The 17,469-nt window shown below is 45.8% G+C and overlaps 1 protein-coding gene across 3 annotated transcripts in view; it reads left to right on the forward strand.

Annotated features, from left to right (window-relative positions):
* Positions 1-13,517, forward strand: part of CNOT10 (CCR4-NOT transcription complex subunit 10) — a 48,762-nt gene extending 35,245 nt beyond the window's left edge. For all 3 annotated transcript variants that reach the window (XM_084902207.1, XM_084902209.1, XM_084902208.1), the window contains exons 14-19: positions 5,770-5,883; positions 7,530-7,660; positions 8,141-8,176; positions 8,383-8,510; positions 11,818-11,893; positions 13,068-13,517. In XM_084902207.1, the coding sequence (XP_084758333.1) occupies positions 5,770-5,883; positions 7,530-7,660; positions 8,141-8,176; positions 8,383-8,510; positions 11,818-11,893; positions 13,068-13,219 (637 nt within the window). In that variant the 3' untranslated portion in view covers positions 13,220-13,517. The remainder of the gene's footprint in view (positions 1-5,769; positions 5,884-7,529; positions 7,661-8,140; positions 8,177-8,382; positions 8,511-11,817; positions 11,894-13,067) is intronic.
* The last annotated feature ends 3,952 nt before the right edge of the window (positions 13,518-17,469 follow it).

The following is a 17,469-nucleotide window of genomic DNA, read 5'->3' on the forward strand; positions in this document are numbered from 1 at the left end:
CAAATTATCTCAGTAATTCTAGTAGTGATTATATATTGAAATATTTTAATTACATTGGGTTAATTAAAATATATACAATTAAATTTTGCCTGTTTCTTTCTACTTTTTAAAAATGTGCTGACTAGAAATTTTAAAGTTACACTTATGGCTCCAGTTAATATTTCTACTGACCAGTGCTGCTCTAGGGTTTTTGAGCTGGGTTTGAAGTGTTTGTATTGTTGATATATGGTTTCTACAAATGTGTAATATTCTTGCTATGCCAGTTTTCTCACATGCCACAAGTTTTAGCTGAATATCTCTTTAGAAATATTTTTTATCTTTAAAAGGCCTAATGTCCAAATGAATCTAGAACGTAGAAGCTTGCTCAGGATTGATATTTGGGCCATATGTTTTGATTTAATTATTAATGCTGCCACATGCATTTGGAGACAATAATTTTCTTATGCACTGATTGATTATATTACAAGGGTGTACTTTTAAGGTTTTCTTTCTTTTTCTTTTTTTTTTCTTTTTAATTAAAGCATATTAGCATAACCAGTGGACACCGACGCTGGGGTGGTGGGGGCTTGTCCTGGAAGTGACTGGGAAGGGGTTGATGGGGGGGAAAGGAGGCATATGTAATACTTTTAACAATAAAAAAAATATATATTAAGTTAATTAAATCAATTTATTTTTATTGATTTCAGAGAGGAAGGGAGAAGGGAGAAAGAGATAAAAACATCAATAATGAGAGAGAAACATCCATCAGCTGCCTCCTGCACACCCCCACTGGGGATGTGCCCGCAACCAACGCACATGCCCCTGACCAGAATCGAACCTGGGACCCTTCATTCTGCAGGCCGATGCTCTATCCACTGAGCTAAACCGGTTTCGGCAATATGTGGGCTTTTATGACTGACTGACTTCTTCATTTAGGATAAGGTTTTCGAGGTTCAACTAACTTGTAGCTTGTATCATATTTAAAACGGAGACAAAACAGAAGGTCCTGAAAAGCAGAAGCCCACATCTTTTGTTGCCTCCACAAAGACAAGAGCAATTGCTCACCACCTGCGGCCAGTGTTTACGAGGTATTCACGGAAGGCCACTGCCTCAGTGTTTCCCATCGACTTCTCAGGCACCCGGGGCCACGCCTGTCCTGTGGGCAGGTCACCCTGCTGACCAAGCCCATCCTTCCTGGGTGTCAGGGGAGCCACCGCGAGTGCCCTGTCCACATGTATAATGTCTGTGACTTGATGCGTTTTATTTGCAGCCTGGCGTGGACTGGGTTCTCCAATATACCAGATTTGGTTAAAACGAAAAACTTTTTCAGCTTCTTTGTACTGGGCTTCTATTTGTTTTTAATTTGGGTGTGTTTGTCAGTAAGATTTATTTGTTTGTTTGTTTGTTTTTGCATAGACCTAATATTGGAAAGCATAATGTTTACAGAAGATATGAAGTGGAAAACATAACCTAATTTAACTTTTGAATTTTCTTAAGAGTTGAAAGTTGACAGGTTTACCATTTTCTAGATGGTTACAGATAAATGGAAACCAGTTTATATTTTTTTTGTTTATTTATTTATTTTTTTTTACGTTTTAAAATCCAGTACTATATTCAGTTTTTTGGAAGAATTTCTCTTACTGGATTTTTGCAATTAAGTTTTCAAACAATGTTTGCTATGAGATCACTTAGTGAATTTATTTTCCTTTGACAAATGGTGACTTCCTGAATTTCCGCCCGCCTCCCCATTCTAACCTCGTTTTAATAAGCGTTAAACTACTTCAGATACGTGCTTTAGACATATTTAATGCACAAAATACATGGCTTGACAGATTTTAATGCCCAATCTTGTGTAGCTTGTCGCTGTCATTTGGTGCTTTAAGGAAAGGAGTTTTTTTCCTTTTCCTTTTCTTTTCCAAAGTCTGTGGACCTAGAGCCAGCTCTCCAGCGTGCAGGGGAAAGAATGGGATTGTGTGAGATCCTCCATAGTGCGCTGAAGCTAGTGTGTCTCTTCCTTGAGGTACAGTCCTTCCAGTCTGCTGACCTGTCAGATCCGCTGAGGGGCTGGTAAGCAGATTGGACAGTGACTCGAGGAAGCAGTGGGGCTGGGGGCAGCGGTGTCAGTATTTTAAGTAGCAGCTATCATAAGTAAAGTGTGTTCTCAGGGGCTTATAGATAAAGCCGTGCATGTTTCCAGGGTCCCTGGTCTGTGGGAACGGTGCAGGAGAGTACAGGACTGTTTTCTCAGAGGAAAAGGAGGATGAGTGAGAGGGTGAGGAAAGGTGAGTTGAGGCCACTGTAAGGCACCAAGAGAAGAGGGACATAAACGTTACTTTGCGTTTCATGCAATGGAACTTGCTTAATCCTAATGTGTTTGTATTTGTTTTTGTTTTTTTATCAGAAAGCCATCCTTCAAATTTTGCATTTACATATTTAAGTGTGTGTTTTCTTTCCTAAAAAGCTTGTTTTATTACAATATTAGAATCTTTACTCCCATTGTGATTTGATAATGGTATCTCATGGGAAAAGGGGCAGAAGTTAGCAGACTTTTACCTTGCACGTAATTATCGTTTGGCCTTCCTGGGAAACAGAATCCTTGCTGCGAATCTTACATGACTGATTTCTGGACCCAGAGCGGGCTTGACAGTGGGCTGGAGCAGTAATAGCCCCCCTACCGTCGGGAGAGGCCGAGGCAGACTTTTCCCAGCGCGCCCGCCTGAGGGGAGGCTGTCCTGGCCTCCGGGACCCGGGGCCCTCGCGGTGGCTCCCCTGACACCCAGGAAGGATGATGGGCTTGGTCAGCAGGGCGACCTACCCACAGGACAGGTGTGGCCCCGGGTGCCTGAGAAGTCGATGGGAAACACTGAGGCAGTGGACTTCCGTGAATACCTCGTAAACACTGGCCGCAGGTGGTGAGCAATTGCTCTTGTCTTTGTGGAGGCAACAAAAGATGTGGGCTTCTGCCAAAACGGGTTTGGCTCAATGGATAGAGCGTTGGCTTGGGGACTGAAGGGTTCCAGGTTCGATCTCGGTCAAGGGCATGTACCTTGGTTGTGAGCATATCCCCAGTGGGGGATGTGCAAGAGGCAGCTTATATATGTTTCTCTCTTATCGATGTTTCTAACTATCTCTCTCCTTCTCTGTACAAAATAAATAAAATATATTTAAAAAAGATGCGGGCTTCTGCTTTTCAGGAGCTTCTGTTTTGTCCCCATCTTCGGCCAAGTCGCCAATGAAAATGGGTGTTGAGCTCTGTGACTGTGGTGGGCCCTGAGTTGGTCTTCTTAGGCCCCTGGAACACCTGACCCAGGGCTCTAAAAGTCTGCCTTCTTCTTCAAAAGCGATGCATGCATTGCTGATAACTAAATGTCCGTCACCATTGTAAAATAAAACCTGCAAGTAGGCCAACAGAGGACATTAGATTTCCCTCATCTCCCCGTGCGGGGAGCCAAAAGGGAGATAAGTGGCCTGCGGGTCCCTCCTTTGGGCCTGTGAGTCTTCTGTCAGGAGGAGCATCCCCCAGGGCCGGGCCGTTGGGTGGTCTTGCGAGTGAGGACAGCTCTGGGAGATAGAGGGATGTTGACAGTAGGCTTGTTAGGGAAACCCCTCAGGAAATTGCACTACTTGCCTGCTCTTGAATTCTCCTCTCAGATTTTCAATTCCGTGCTCAGTAAGAATACTTACACTTGTAATACTTGAGTTAAATTGTTCTCTTTTTAAAAAGACAGCAGGTACATACATGTATATGCAACGTTAATATGTACACAGACAGATCCCAATGTAATCTTATCTTTCTGCCTTATTTTTAGGGCAATCCTGGGACTTGATGGAGAAGCAGTGAGATAGGAGGTTGGGGAGAGCAGTGAGTTGGGAGTCCACAGTGTTGCCTGTTAGCCTGACTCGAATCACACACCCTCTAAGCTAGAGCACAGGGTATTTAATTACCTTGGATCTCGGTTTCTCCATGGGTAAAACAGGGAACCGCCTTAGGCAGTTTTTCGGCCATACCATTGCAGCCTAAGGCCATCAATCTCAATTTACTGGTCCCCTTCTCTGGAACCAGTCTCTTTTCTGTGTTGTTCGAAGTTGAGGGGCTGCTTTTCCTTTAGTAGATAGTTTCCTGAGGTTCCGGCAGCAGGAGCGAGCCAGTGAGAGGAAACGGCAGGGTGCTTCCAAACCGGCCCCGCTGGGCTTTCACTAGAAAGGGCCGTTTCCGGTCAGAGGATTTCGGAGTGTTAGAAAACTCAGTGGTGATACGGTTACGTCCTTCCTTAGACCGAAATTACAACCCCAATGCACTTAATGATATACATACGTATTGTAATCTGTAAACATAACTCGAAACCCTGTATCTGAGTCAGGTCATTTGTGGCCGGCCATTCAGACTTCATTTCTATTTGACAAGGGTTTATTTTAAGATTGCTTTGTGGAACGGTTGTTTAACATTCGAGTGATCTATTAGTGTCAAGTCTTCAGCTAGAGCTGTTTTAAATGAGCCACACGTTAAGTAGAAAACCAAACAGAAATTTGGGTTTCCAACCCAACTTAGCAAAATTAAGTGTAACTTAATTTTTTAATTCTCACATGTATTTATTCAGCCTGGGTTTTTTTCTTAAATATTCATTTAGAATAGTATCTGTATGACTGAAATTTATTTTAGTTACTCTTTCTGATGTGGCTTAGCAAGAACTATAAACTACTTAATAGGCTCAGAGAAGGACACTTTTGCAGTAGCTAAGTTAATGGATTTTTGTAAGTGGACTGTGTTTCTTAGCAAAATCTCAAATATAGGAAGAATAACATCTGCTTCTATAGCTTTATTTCTGTAGCCCTAAACCGTTTGGCTCAGTGGATAGAGCGTTGGCCTGTGGACTGAAGGGTCCCAGATTCTATTCCAGTCAAGGGCATGTACCATGGCTGTAGGCACATCCCCAGTAGGGGGTGTGCAGGAGGCAGCTGATCAATGCTTCTCTCACATTGATGTTTCTAACTCTCTATCCCTCTCCCTTCCTCTCTGTAAAAAATCAATAAAATATATTTTTTAAAAAAGAAATGTTCTATAGAAATAAGTTCTCAATAAGCCATTAACTACATTATTTTTTTACAGGATATATATACACACACACACACACACACACACACACACACACACACACACACCCCGTATTTTTCGGACCATAAGACGCACTTTTTTCCCCCCAGAAGTGGGGGGGAAAAGTCCCTGCGTCTTATGGTCCAAATATAGCCTACACATATACTTTAAAAAAAAAGTTTTTTTACTTGCCCGGCTCTGTGTGGTCTCTATGTGCTTGCCTAGCTCTAAAATGGTTCTAAATGCTGCTGTTTACTTTACAGGGTTGATTACATGTGTTTATGACTGTGATGTTGGGTTTTAATGCACATAAAATATTTTAGGACACTATTTGTTTCAGAATCTTTTTTTCTTCATTTCCCTTCTCTAAAAACTGGTGCGTCTTATGGTCCGGTGCGTCTTATGGTCCGAAAAATACGGTGTATATATCTCATAACTCTATTTGGTTAATTTGTTGGAAAAGGTGGTCAGTTGGATGGAAGCCAAAGATGATTTATTTAGAGAAATAGCTATACTGTGCTTCAGACCGTAGTTTTATACATTATTCTAATTATTTTCCATTAGTATTGTGGCTTCCTCTCTGCTTTCCTGTGTCCAGATTGTCACAGTCATAACCAGGGCGTTCTTTCCTATCTCACAGATGTACCCACTGTCAGTTTTGTGACTCGGGTTTTCAGCCCTCTCCTTTTATGTTGCAGATGCTCCATCCTGGCCTGTAGTGCGTACGTGGCTCTGGCTTTGGGTGATAACCTTATGGCTTTGAATCATGCAGACAAACTTCTTCAGCAGCCCAAGCTGTCAGGATCCCTTAAGTAAGTGTGACTTGCCCTGTGTGTCCCTGCTTTGTTTGCTGGGAGGTTTTCAGTTAGTTTGTGGTGCATGTTTCTTCTTTTCACTCCCCCAGTGGAATGAATATATATTAAGGGAAAGCAACTGGCATATATTTCATGTTTAATAGTGAAATTTTTTCATTTGTTGTATGTTCCTTCCTTCCTCCCCTACCCTCCACCCCTTACCCCTAATTGAGGCAGGTTAGCTAGAGGAGATGAGACCTGAGCTGGCCCTTTAAAAGGCAGAGTTAGATAATGGCTAGTGGAGTTGAGGTCCAGCTTTGAGCCCCAGAAGGCAAGGCCACGGCAGGGGCTGGAGGGAAACAGTGGGCGTGCTCTGCCCAAGACACTGTTTGGCAGGAACAGGGGAATCTCTGGGGGAGTAAGAATATTGACTGGATGAACCAAACTGTGGAAGCTTTAAATCTATAAAAGTTTAGCTTTGTCTGCTTTGTTCTCATGTAGAAAAAAATCATTAAGATTTTGAGCAAAGAAACTGTAGGGAGGGTGGGTATGTATGGAGGGGGGGGGGCAATGGTAAAATATGTACACAGATAATAATTTAATTAAAAAAAGATTTTGAGCAAAGGTGTAACATGTCTAAGCATGTTTTCATTTTGAGAAATCATGCAGGGCATCGTGGGGAAATGGCTCAAGGTAAGAGACTAGAAGAAGCAGGCTATGGTAAGCCAGGAAGATGTGCATCTGCTCTGGCACCAGTGGGCATAACATAGATGATCAGAAAAGCAGAAACCTGTAGAATGGAAGTAGAGTCGATGCAGCTGGCATCTGGTCTCTAACTGGTCTGGCGCTCTGGTGCGTTTTGGCTTTCCTGGCAGCAGAGACTGGAGCAATCTGGTTCTGGGCCTTCACTCGATGGGCATTCCTCCTTGGACCTGCCGGTCATTTTAGAGCCTCATTACCTTCTTTTGTTAATGTTACTTTCTGTATAAATAGAACAGCATCAATTTGCCAATTTTGAACTTTCTTAATTGGTATGTGTAATTTGTTCCTACTTAGTTAACATAAAAATTATTGTATATTTCAAAAAGATTTTTAAGCCGAAGCCGGTTTGGCTCAGTGGTAGAGCGACGGTCTGCGGACTGAAAGGTCCCAGGTTCGATTCTAGTCAAGGGCATGTACCTTGGTTGCGGGCACATCCCCAGTGGTGGGTGTGCAAGAGGCAGCTGGTCGATGTTTCTCTCTCATCGACGTTTCTGGCTCTCCATCTCTCCCCTTCCTCTCTGTAAAATATCAATAAAATATTTTTTTTTTTAAATCAAAAAGATTTTTAAAATTGTTTTTTAGGGAGAGAGAGAGAAACATTGATCGGTTGCCTCCTGCACGTTCTCAACCCAGCCCAGGCACGTGCCCTGACCAGGAATTAAACCTGCCACCCTCAGTTCATGGGACAGCACCCTACCAAGTGAGCTACACCAGCCAGAGCAATTATTGTATATTTTAAGATAACATTTCAGTGACCCTTAATTATCCATTTATAAACTTAGGTATCAGTTCAAGGACTTGACTATATGTAACATATTCCAACTCTTACTATACATGGGGCATTTTTGTGGTGATCTCCTTTTCAGTTTGAAATCCGTTTTTTGTTTTCTTTTTAATTTTAGGTTTTTGGGTCATTTATATGCTGCGGAAGCCCTCATCTCTCTGGACAGAATATCTGATGCCATTACTCACTTGAACCCGGAGAATGTCACTGATGTCTCCTTAGGGATCTCTTCAAATGAGCAGGACCAAGGTTAATGAGGACGCATTTGATCAGAAGTGGTCACCATTTCCACTTCCTTCCTGTTGTAACTCAGGATGTGTGGAAATTTAAGGGCACAGTTGTAAAGGGAAGGAAGTTTTAGGTGTCTGTCTACATTTTTAGCTGCACTGCCTTTGTGTAGTAATTGTTTGCTAAGTAGACCTGGCAGTTGGTTATCATGTAGTCTGAATTCTAACTTTTAAAAGTCCGATAGTGTTAGATGTGTAGTTTTGAATCGTGGCTAAGTTTTTTTGAAGGAGGGAGACTGGCATGCACTTCATTTAAGGTTATTACTCAGGCATGGGGTGGTAGGTAGTGATCGAGTTTGATGTCTTTTAATAGAACCTCTACTACAAGAGAAGTAAATACAATTGCCGTGACCTTGGATTTTCATTTCATAAAGAAAATTAGGTTCTTGGGGTATATAATCTGCTGTTCTGCTTCCTGAGATTTATTTTCGTGTCTTTGCAGGATCAGACAAAGGAGAAAATGAAGCAATGGAATCCTGTAAGTGAGAAGTTTTGTAAATACTTAAGTAGCCTGGCCTGCATCCCAAAGATGTAGAGACTCCAGCCCTCTCTCTGTCCTTCGTTTGTCAGCCTGAGGGGCAGAGCTGTGCTTTGTTCGGAGCGGCTCTTGGGCAGCGGGTTGGGTTGCTCCCGGGCTCTGGGCCTGACCTCCTCACCAGTAGTGTCTGTGCTCTTTTTCCCCAGCTGGGAAGCGGGCCCCTCAGTGCTACCCTAGTTCCGTCAACTCCGCCAGGACCGTGATGCTGTTTAACCTTGGCAGCGCCTACTGCCTGAGGAGCGAGTACGACAAAGCCCGCAAGTGTCTGCACCAGGTGAGCAGAGAGGGCGGGGCGGCCTCTTGTAAAGCAGCCAGCAGAGGTGTGGAGTGTGGGCTCTGTGGTTTTGTTTGAGGCTCCTGGTGAGTCTGTTAAACATTAGACTATTCTCTCCCACGCTTAGAGATACTCATGCAAGGTAAACAACGGAGCAGTATTGAAATGAACTTAGGACTTGATTAGGAAAGAGAGAAAATGAACCTTGGCACTTAATGGAGAGTTTTTTTTCCTGATGATTTTAATAATTTAAATTTCAAAAGATTGGAAACCAGCCCTGGCCAGTATGGCTTATTTGGTTGGAATGTTGGGCCGTGCACGGAAGGGTCGTGGTCAGGGCACATACCCAAGGTTTGCGGGTTTGATCCCTGGTCAGGGCAATGTTTCTCACATCAGCATTTCTCTCTCTCTCTCTCTCTCTCTCTCTCTCTCTCTCTCTCTCTCTCTCTTTTCTCTCCCTCTCTTTTCCTCCCTTTCTCTCTCAAATCAATAAAGACATATCAGGTGAGGATTTAAAAAAAAAAAAAAAAGATTGCAAACCATCTAAATAAGGGCTTATTTAAAAAGGGGAATTACAAAGTCAGAGGGTATACAGATTTTTTATATGGAAAGTTTGTGCCAAGAGACATACTGACCAGCAGCACATGAGAGAGCCAACATCCCCAGATGTCAGAGTAACTGAAATTGAACCTACTCTCAGGATATGTTGGCTTCGGAGATGCCTTCCCGTGAAGGCCACTTGGTGCGTCCAGCAGTGTTGGGGCTTACCGTGCAGAAAGTATCCAGGAGTGATGCTTGGTCAACTTAGTGGCATCTGGTCAGCATCTCTGATCCAAAACCAGAACAGCTAAGTGATGGACTATCCAGGGAAACACGTTCCCTGTTCTCTAGGAGTTGAGTACAGGAGTTACATGGGTAAGAGTTCCAGGGTTCCACTGTTCTCAGTGGCCAGGCAGGAGTGGTTAACAGCCCTCTGAACGTGCTGCTGGACCCCGAGGACAGCAGCAAGCAGGGCTTTTGACCTAAAGTTACGGCGTGTACGGTCCAGCTCAGGTTCTCATGCAGCAGGTGGCCCTGGCGGCTGCCACGCATTGGAGACACACGGCCTGGTTCGGGGTCTGAACGGGGGCTTGTTTTGGTCCCTGGGTTTTTAGGTTAATCCAGTGGCTGGGCCTTTGTTAATTGGGAGGCCCACCCTGTGCCTGGGAGGGCAGAACAGTGATGTGAAGGGTTGGAAAGGGCTCCTGAGTACGTGTTTCTGAGGTTGCCTGCCCACCCCTGACCGTTCTGAACAGCGAGTAAGCAAAACACCGTTAAGTCTCATAATAGATAAAGCTGCAGACTATGGTCAATGCAAAGAATAACAAATGACCAATGTTAGTAGTCAGTTGGAGGGAAAATGGAGTTTAATATTCACAAAATGCTGTAATGGTGAGCTTGCCTGTATATAGTAAAGATGGGCCTGCCCTGGCTGGTTTGGCTCAGTGGATAAAGTGTCAACCTGCGGACTGAAGGGTCCTGGGTTTGACTCCAGTCAAGGGCACTTGCCCGGTTGGGGGCTTAATCCAGCGGGGAGGGGGGGGGGGACACACACGCGTGCAGGATTCTCTCTCCCTTTCCCTTCCTCTCTGAAACTGGCGAAATACAAGGCAGTGGTAAGTTTCAGAAAAGCTGCAGCCCAGAGAGGCCAGGGCTGAGGAAATAAACCTGTGCCCTCAGCACCTTTGTCAGAGCAGTCCAGGTTTTCTTTTCCGAGGTCCAGGTCAGAGAGAAGCTGCTGGCTGGTAATGGATTCGGAACTGAGGAAGGACAGCATGTTGCCAAGACATTATTTTGACTAAATTGTAGTTTAGTCCTTAAGAATAGAAGATATATGATAGGCATAGTGATATGCTTCTTTCTGTATCGCCGGCCCTTTTTTTTTTTTTTTTTTTTTTTTAATATATATTTTATTGATTTTGTACAGAGAGGAAGGGAGAGAGCTAGAGAGTTAGAAACAAGAGAGTCATCAATCAGCTGCCTCTTGCACACCCCCTACTGGGGATATGCCCGCAACCAAGGTACAGGTCCTTGACCGGAATCGAACCCAGGTCCCTTCAGTCCCCAAGCCGACGCTCTATCCATTGAGCCAAACTGGTTTTGGCTATATCGCCAGCTTTTTAAGATTGAATTCCTGTTGCTAACATTGGCAACTTGCAGGTTACAGTGCTGACCTGTTACATAGGAAGGCTAATGGGCATGCAGGTTTTACTCTTAAGTACCAGTGTCTCTCTGGTGGAAAGCCATCGCAGACTTGGCCGGTGAGTGGAGTCAGGAGGGTCTGACTGAATATAGCCTGGAGATAGAGGAACCCAGACAAGTGACAGCCAAAGGGGCAGAAAGGCTTTCCCCTCTGAAGAGCCTCACTGTGGATTAGACAAGGGAAATAAATATTCAACTAAAAATTACGTGTCTGGCCCTGACTGGTTTGGCTCAGTGGATAAAGCGTCGGCCTGTGGACTCAAGGGTCCCGGGTTCGATTCCGGTCAGGGGCTTGTACCTTGCTTGCAGGCATGTTCCCAGTGGGGAAAGTACAGGAGGCAGCTAGTCGATGTTTCTCTCTCATCGATGTTTCTAACTCTCTATCCCTCTCCCTTCCTCTCCGTTACAAATCAATAAAATATACATTTTTTTAAAAATTACGTGTCTGGCCGAAACCGGTTTGGCTCAGTGGATAGAGCGTCGGTCTGCTGACTGAAAGGTCCCAGGTTCGATTCCGGTCAAGGGCATATCCCCGGTGGGGGGTGTGCAGGAGGCAACTGGTCGATGAATCTCTCTCATCGATTCTAGCTCTCTATCCCTCTCCTTTCCTCTCTGTGAAAAATCAATAAAATATATTAAAAAAAAAAAATTATGTGTCTGGCCAAAACCGGTTTGGCTCAGTGGATAGAGCGTCATTCTGCGGACTGAAGGGTTCCGGGTTCGATTCTGGTCAAGTGCATGTATGTTGGCAGTTGGTCGATGTTTCTCTCTCATCAATGTTTCTGGTTCTCTATCTCTCTTCCTTCCTCTCTGTAAAGAAATCAATAAAATATATTTTTTTAAAAATTACGTGTCTGGTTTTGTTGATGGGGTCAAGACAAAGGCATCTGAGAGCCATCAGAACAGAACTATAGTGGTCCCTGGGAGGTCATGTGGGAATGAGCTTCAATAAGTTTGCTAACTTGCCATTGGTAGGCTGGCATCCTTTTTGTCCTGTTTTTTGTTTGTTTGGGCGTTTGTATCTTCCCTGCTGGTTCACCAGGGTCTTCTTTTGTTTGGAGCACAGGCGGCTTCAATGATCCATCCTAAAGAGATACCCCCTGAAGCCATCTTACTGGCAGTCTACCTGGAACTGCAGAACGGTAAGGAATTCTTTCCTCCTCCTCATATTGGGGTCTGCTTTTTTCTCTTTGAAACTGGAACTTTGCCTTCCTTGAAGATATTACCCATCAGGTTCTTCTAAACAAAAATGTAGCTAGGGAGTTTTTGGTATTTTTGCAGACTCCTACTTCTTGCAAGTTAAGTGTATTTCCTTTTATCTGTAAAAATGCAAAATAGCATAACTTCTGACACATAATTATAATTAATTCCTACTGATTAATTTTTCTCTTAGGCAGCCAAATGACTCTAATTGAGATCATGAGTCAGAATGCCAGTGGCTCTGGTTTGTATATCTGAGTACTTTGAACACAGATATCATTAAAGAGTTTCACAGTAAACCAGTTTTTGCTGAGAATTATCTAGGCCAGTGGTCGGCAAACACGTTAGTCAACAAAGCCAAATATCAACAGTATGACGATTGAAATTTCTTTTGAGAGCCACATTTTTTAAACTTTTTCTAACGCCACTTCAAAATAGACTCGCTCAGGTCGTGGTATTTTGTGGAAGAGCCACACTCAAGGGGCCAAAGAGCTGCATGTGGCTCGAGAGCCACAGTTTGCCGACCACGTATCCAGGCAATCCTAAATACCGGTAATACGTCTGGAGTATATATAACCTCCAGAACATGGCTCCCTGGAAGAAAGTCTGTGGGTCCCACGTAAGAGAGAACATGAAGTAGAAAAAAATATGTGAATGGGAGAAATGAGAAGAGACAGAAATAGAGTTGAAAGTCAGACCTTTTTGTGGATCGTGGAAATCCTTACAGTCTCCCCTCTTGATAGCTGAAGAAGGGGCGTTGAGTGCCTGGCACCCGGCAGGCCTCGGCCTCCTCAAAGGCATGATCAGTGTCAGTGCACGGTTCTAGGTCCCTTCTGTGCACTCCGCCCGGATTTTCAACCTGGGCCATCCCTGAGCATCACTGCGGAGCTTAAAATAAACCCCTTTGCCCAGGTCACACAGGTCACACCCGAGATCTCTCAAATCGAATTTTGGGGGCTGGGATGGAGGCATTATGTGATTCCAGTGTATAGCAGAGGGCTGAGCCCTGCTCTTCCAGAACATCTTTCACCCCCTCACTTGCTTTAGATGTGGTAGTATTGTTGTACGCTCGCTCCCTTTTTTTTTTTTTTTTTTTTAATGGGAAGTGTCTTTTAGGTAATACCCAGCTGGCCTTACAGATCATCAAAAGGAATCAACTGCTCCCTTCAGTGAAAACACTCTCTGAAATGAGAAAGAAGCCAGTGTTTCAGTCCGTCCACCCGATCCAGCCCATCCAAATGCCGGCTTTCACTGTACAGAGAAAGTGATATTTTGCTCTTGGAAGACTGTTACCTGAGACCCAGGGGAGTACTTATGGGCCTTTTTAGTTGTATCACAGCAAAATGAATAAAAGACAGATGGTGAAGGGTGCTAGTTTTGGACATACAATTTGAAACGATTCTAACCCCTGATTTTATTTTTTGTTTTGCCGGAAGCTCACTTAAATTAAGGATTCACAAATTAATTTTCATCTGTTTTTCTTTAATCTTTGCTAGACTATTAATTTGGAGCCATTATGTAATGTATCTGTGTCATAGGTAATTAAATCATGGTCTTACCAGAACAGTCTCATATAACATATTTTGTCTTTCTTGCAACTTAACTGTTCAGAGTATGTTGGCATCTGAGATTTATTTAGTGTTAAAGTTTGTAAAATTGAGAGAACAACCTCAGCAGCAGATGAGTAGCCCATCCAGAAGCTGACCCGGAGGCACAGGGGAGGAGTAGGTCATGTGTTTTATGCCTAGTTGTGAATAAAAGGACCAAATATGCAGAAAAAAATCCAGAGGGCTAGTAAAATTGACCAAAAGAAGAGATTACTGATCTGATAGGAATCAATTTGCTAAAAATCACAAGTGAAGACAACAAGGTTCAGGGCTCTGGTCCTGTGTCCCCTCCGTACCCTTGGGCAGAGGCATACCCTTGATTCTAGAGTCTGTTAGCAAGTTGTTCAAGCTTTATTGCTAACCCCTTTGTATATGCAAACAAAAATGTACAAGCTCCTTTCCCGGAGACAGGTTTGTGTTGGAGGATCAACATGGCCAAAATTTGTGCATAGGATGAATGTTTTCCCCTCACCAAAGGGAGCAGGTAGGCAGCTGCCAGCTGGTCTGCGTCCTAGCTCTATTTTCCCCTCATCACGCGTAGCATTTGTGCTTTTGTCCCCATGGTCACAAGATGTTCCAGCATTCTACCCACATGGAAGGCAAGAATGAAAGGGCAATGGCAGTCTGTCTTGATAGGAGACTGTCAGGATCCAAGTTTTCCCAGAACCTACAGCACCTCTGTCAGGGCCTCGTGTAGCCATCCTTAGCTGCAAGGGAGGCTGGGGAAGAAATGACGTGCCTGCCAGTGTCTGCTGCAGGTGCTGGGATAGCCCCCTTCAATGTCTTCCCAGCCTGAGCACTGTCTCTGATACCTTGTGTCAAACTCGGATTCCAGCAGCCCAGCTCTGCCTTCCACTGCCACCCATGGCAGATCCCTGCACATGTAAGCTTCCCACCCATTTTTTCCTGCCTCCCCCACCCTTTTGTTAAAGCCACCTACTAACTAAAGTAATACTAAACTCTGCTAAAAGGTTTTAATTTTTTTATTTATTATAGAGAGCAAGAGAGAAGCATTGTTTCTTATTTGTGCATTTATCGGTTGATTCTTGTGTGTGCCATCGAGGGGGGTCTTACGGTTTTCTGTAGTTGAACAGGTGGGGGTGCTGCAAGACCCAGCCTCAGAGGAGGGCATCGTATTTGATGGGGACGTGAGTTCTGAGAAGAGTCCTGTTGAAGCCCCACCATCCATGAATTTGCTGACCCAACGAGAATGTGATTGCAGGTGTCCCCCAAACTGCAAGGAATGAACAAACGCTTAGAAGGGCTGGGGTCGTCCTCCTGGCCCCTACTCCTTAGGAGGCTCCTCCCACAGAGCTCTGCTCTGGCCACTTCCTTGACGGGCATGTAGGCCCAGCAACCTTTGGTGGCCTTTCCTGATGCCCTTCCACCTGCCTGCACAGGGGGACACTTCTCAAATCCTGCCCCCCCCCCCCCCCCCCCCCGCCATAACCATGCCTGATGGATGTTTCCAGCACTCACCCTCCCTCTTCTGACTCCTTCACTAGGAGCTCTGCCCCTTACTCAACCCAGGGCCCTTCGAGCAAATGCTGGATCTCTTGTCTCTCAGTTCTTTGGCAGGTTTGCAAAACGAGGGTACCTCTCCTTGGGGCCCAGTGTGAGATGGTGAATGCAAAGCGCACCGTTGAGTGCAGGTGAGTTCCCGTACTCCTCCCTCTCGCTGTCCAAAGGGCGTGCTCAGCCCAGTCGCCCTCTGCACCTCGGGAGAAGTGTTGACCTCACAGGCTCTGGAGCCAGGCTCTGGCTGACTACTTAAAACCTCGGTCCTCTCCCTGGGACAGTCTGATCTGGAGCAGGTTGCTTTGCTTCTTTGCACCTCCGTTTCTTCATTTGTAAAATGAGGGTACACACAGTACCTACCTCATGAGGCTGGAGTGAGGTGTAAGGGCCTGGCCATTGTTGCTGTTGCTGCACATGCCGGGAACTCCTAGTGGAGGACTTCTCACTGTGTAATAGTCACGGCAGGGACTGTGTTCTGAGCCTGTGACATTGTGGAGGTAGCACTGCGGGTGGGTGGTAGGCGGTAGGCGGTAGGGGGCAGGGGGCTCCGAGGTAAGTTACTCTGGAAATGGCTCCTGTCCAGAACACTGGCATCCTGTGTTCTCATCCCATTGTTACCTGCCTCGGGCCCCTCACCCTGTGACAACAAGAAGTCCCGAGTCTCCCTGCCTCAGGCCCCTTCTCCCATCCTTTCCTCACCACCCTACCACGTCCTCTACCAGCTCCGACTCCCTCCCAGAGGTTCCTTCGGGAGCTGCAGGGTCTTCTCCTACTTAGCTTCTATGGATCCCTCCTTTGCACCTAGGTGTTACCCAAACTGGATTCTCTGCCATCACCCAAAAGGAGTCACCTTTTCCCACCCCCAGGGCTTTGTTTCAGTCTGCTGGGCTCCTAAGAACTCTCTTCCAATTTCACGGGTGTCCACCTCCTCGCCATCTCACACTGCCTCCCTGGGACCCTGACCTGCAGCTCTTCATCCCACCAAGAGCATGTTCTGGGCTGGTGAGCTTTTTTTGTTGAGGCTCATGGTAACGTGGAAACTGCAGGCACAGTCTATGTTCCATGCTTCATCATCTGTTTTCTTCTCCTTCCTGTTCATTATATAGTGTAAAAGGATTGCCCTATATCAGTGTCTCCCAAACTTTTGACATACGTGTACCCCCTTCTATAATTTTCATTTCGCTGGGTACCCCTGGCACTCATGAGAACGTAGAATTAGGCGCAGCTAAGCAGGGTGCGGTGCATATCCCCACCAAACTCCGGTGCAACGCTTACCCCCGCCAGACTCTTCCCGTACCCCTGGGGGTACGTGTTCCACACTTTGGGAAACACTGCATATGAACAATAAAATCTGAACAGAAGAATTATATATATGTTTTTTAAATGATTTCGGAGAAGTGAGAGGGAGAGAGAAACATCAGTGATGAGAGAGACTCATTGATTGGCGCACACCACACTGGAGATTGAGCCCCCAACCCCGGTATGTGCCCTGACAGGGAGTTGAACCATGACCTCCTGATTCATAGGTGTGGATGCTCAACCACTGAGCCACTCCCACCAGGCTGAACAGAAGAATTTTTGACGATGTTCTGGTCCTAGGCCTGTCAGTGTCCCAGGAACTACTTGCAAGGTTGGGTTGGCCAATTAACAAAATCTCCAGGTTCACAGGGACTCGGCATCCTTGACCCCCTTTGAGCTTTATCAAGTGTTAAATAGCAGCCCAACACAGGCGGGTTACTTACTGGTCAGGCTCCGCGGGCCAGCCTAGAATAACCAGACCCGCACTTAGACACGAGTTCACCTTCCTTTCCTCCCTGGGAAGAACTGGGCTGAAGTACACGCTGGAGGGTAGGAGTGGGGGCGCCAGGGGAGGAGGCAGCGAGGTTCATTAGCCCCCTCACTTGGGGCGGAGGGGATCCTTGTGGTGACCAACCATTGTCCGGGAGGATTTAGGAGGATTTGCCCAAGTGTCCCCCGTGGGCCCCAAGCCTGGTCCTAATCCGGTCCACATTTCAGACTACTTAGAATCGCATTAAATGTCAAAGCCGGTGTTTAGGGAAATATCTACATTTCGTATGCGTCGCCCGGGTCAAAAGAAAGCTGAAACGAACCTTGCGAGCCTCTGGCTGGAGAAGCGCTCTGTGTGGTCCGGGGTGTGAATGCGGAGAGGGGCGGTGGCCTGGGGGCCCAGGAATGCGGGCTTTTCACGTGGAGAAAATGCTAATGCTTTGTTCCAGCCTCGGCCTTCCAGGCGCCGGGCCCTGCGGATTGTCGCAGCGGCATTTGCATGCGAGCAGCCCCGGTCCCCATCCCCACCCCCCTCTCCCCTCCCCCAGCTCAGCGCCTAGGGCACTTTCTGGGACTGATGGAAAGACCGGCTGCAAGTGTCATCA

Source organism: Pipistrellus hanaki, assembly GCF_964339955.1.
Source record: "Pipistrellus hanaki genome assembly, chromosome: 13".
Classification (NCBI taxonomy): Eukaryota; Metazoa; Chordata; class Mammalia; order Chiroptera; family Vespertilionidae; genus Pipistrellus; species Pipistrellus hanaki.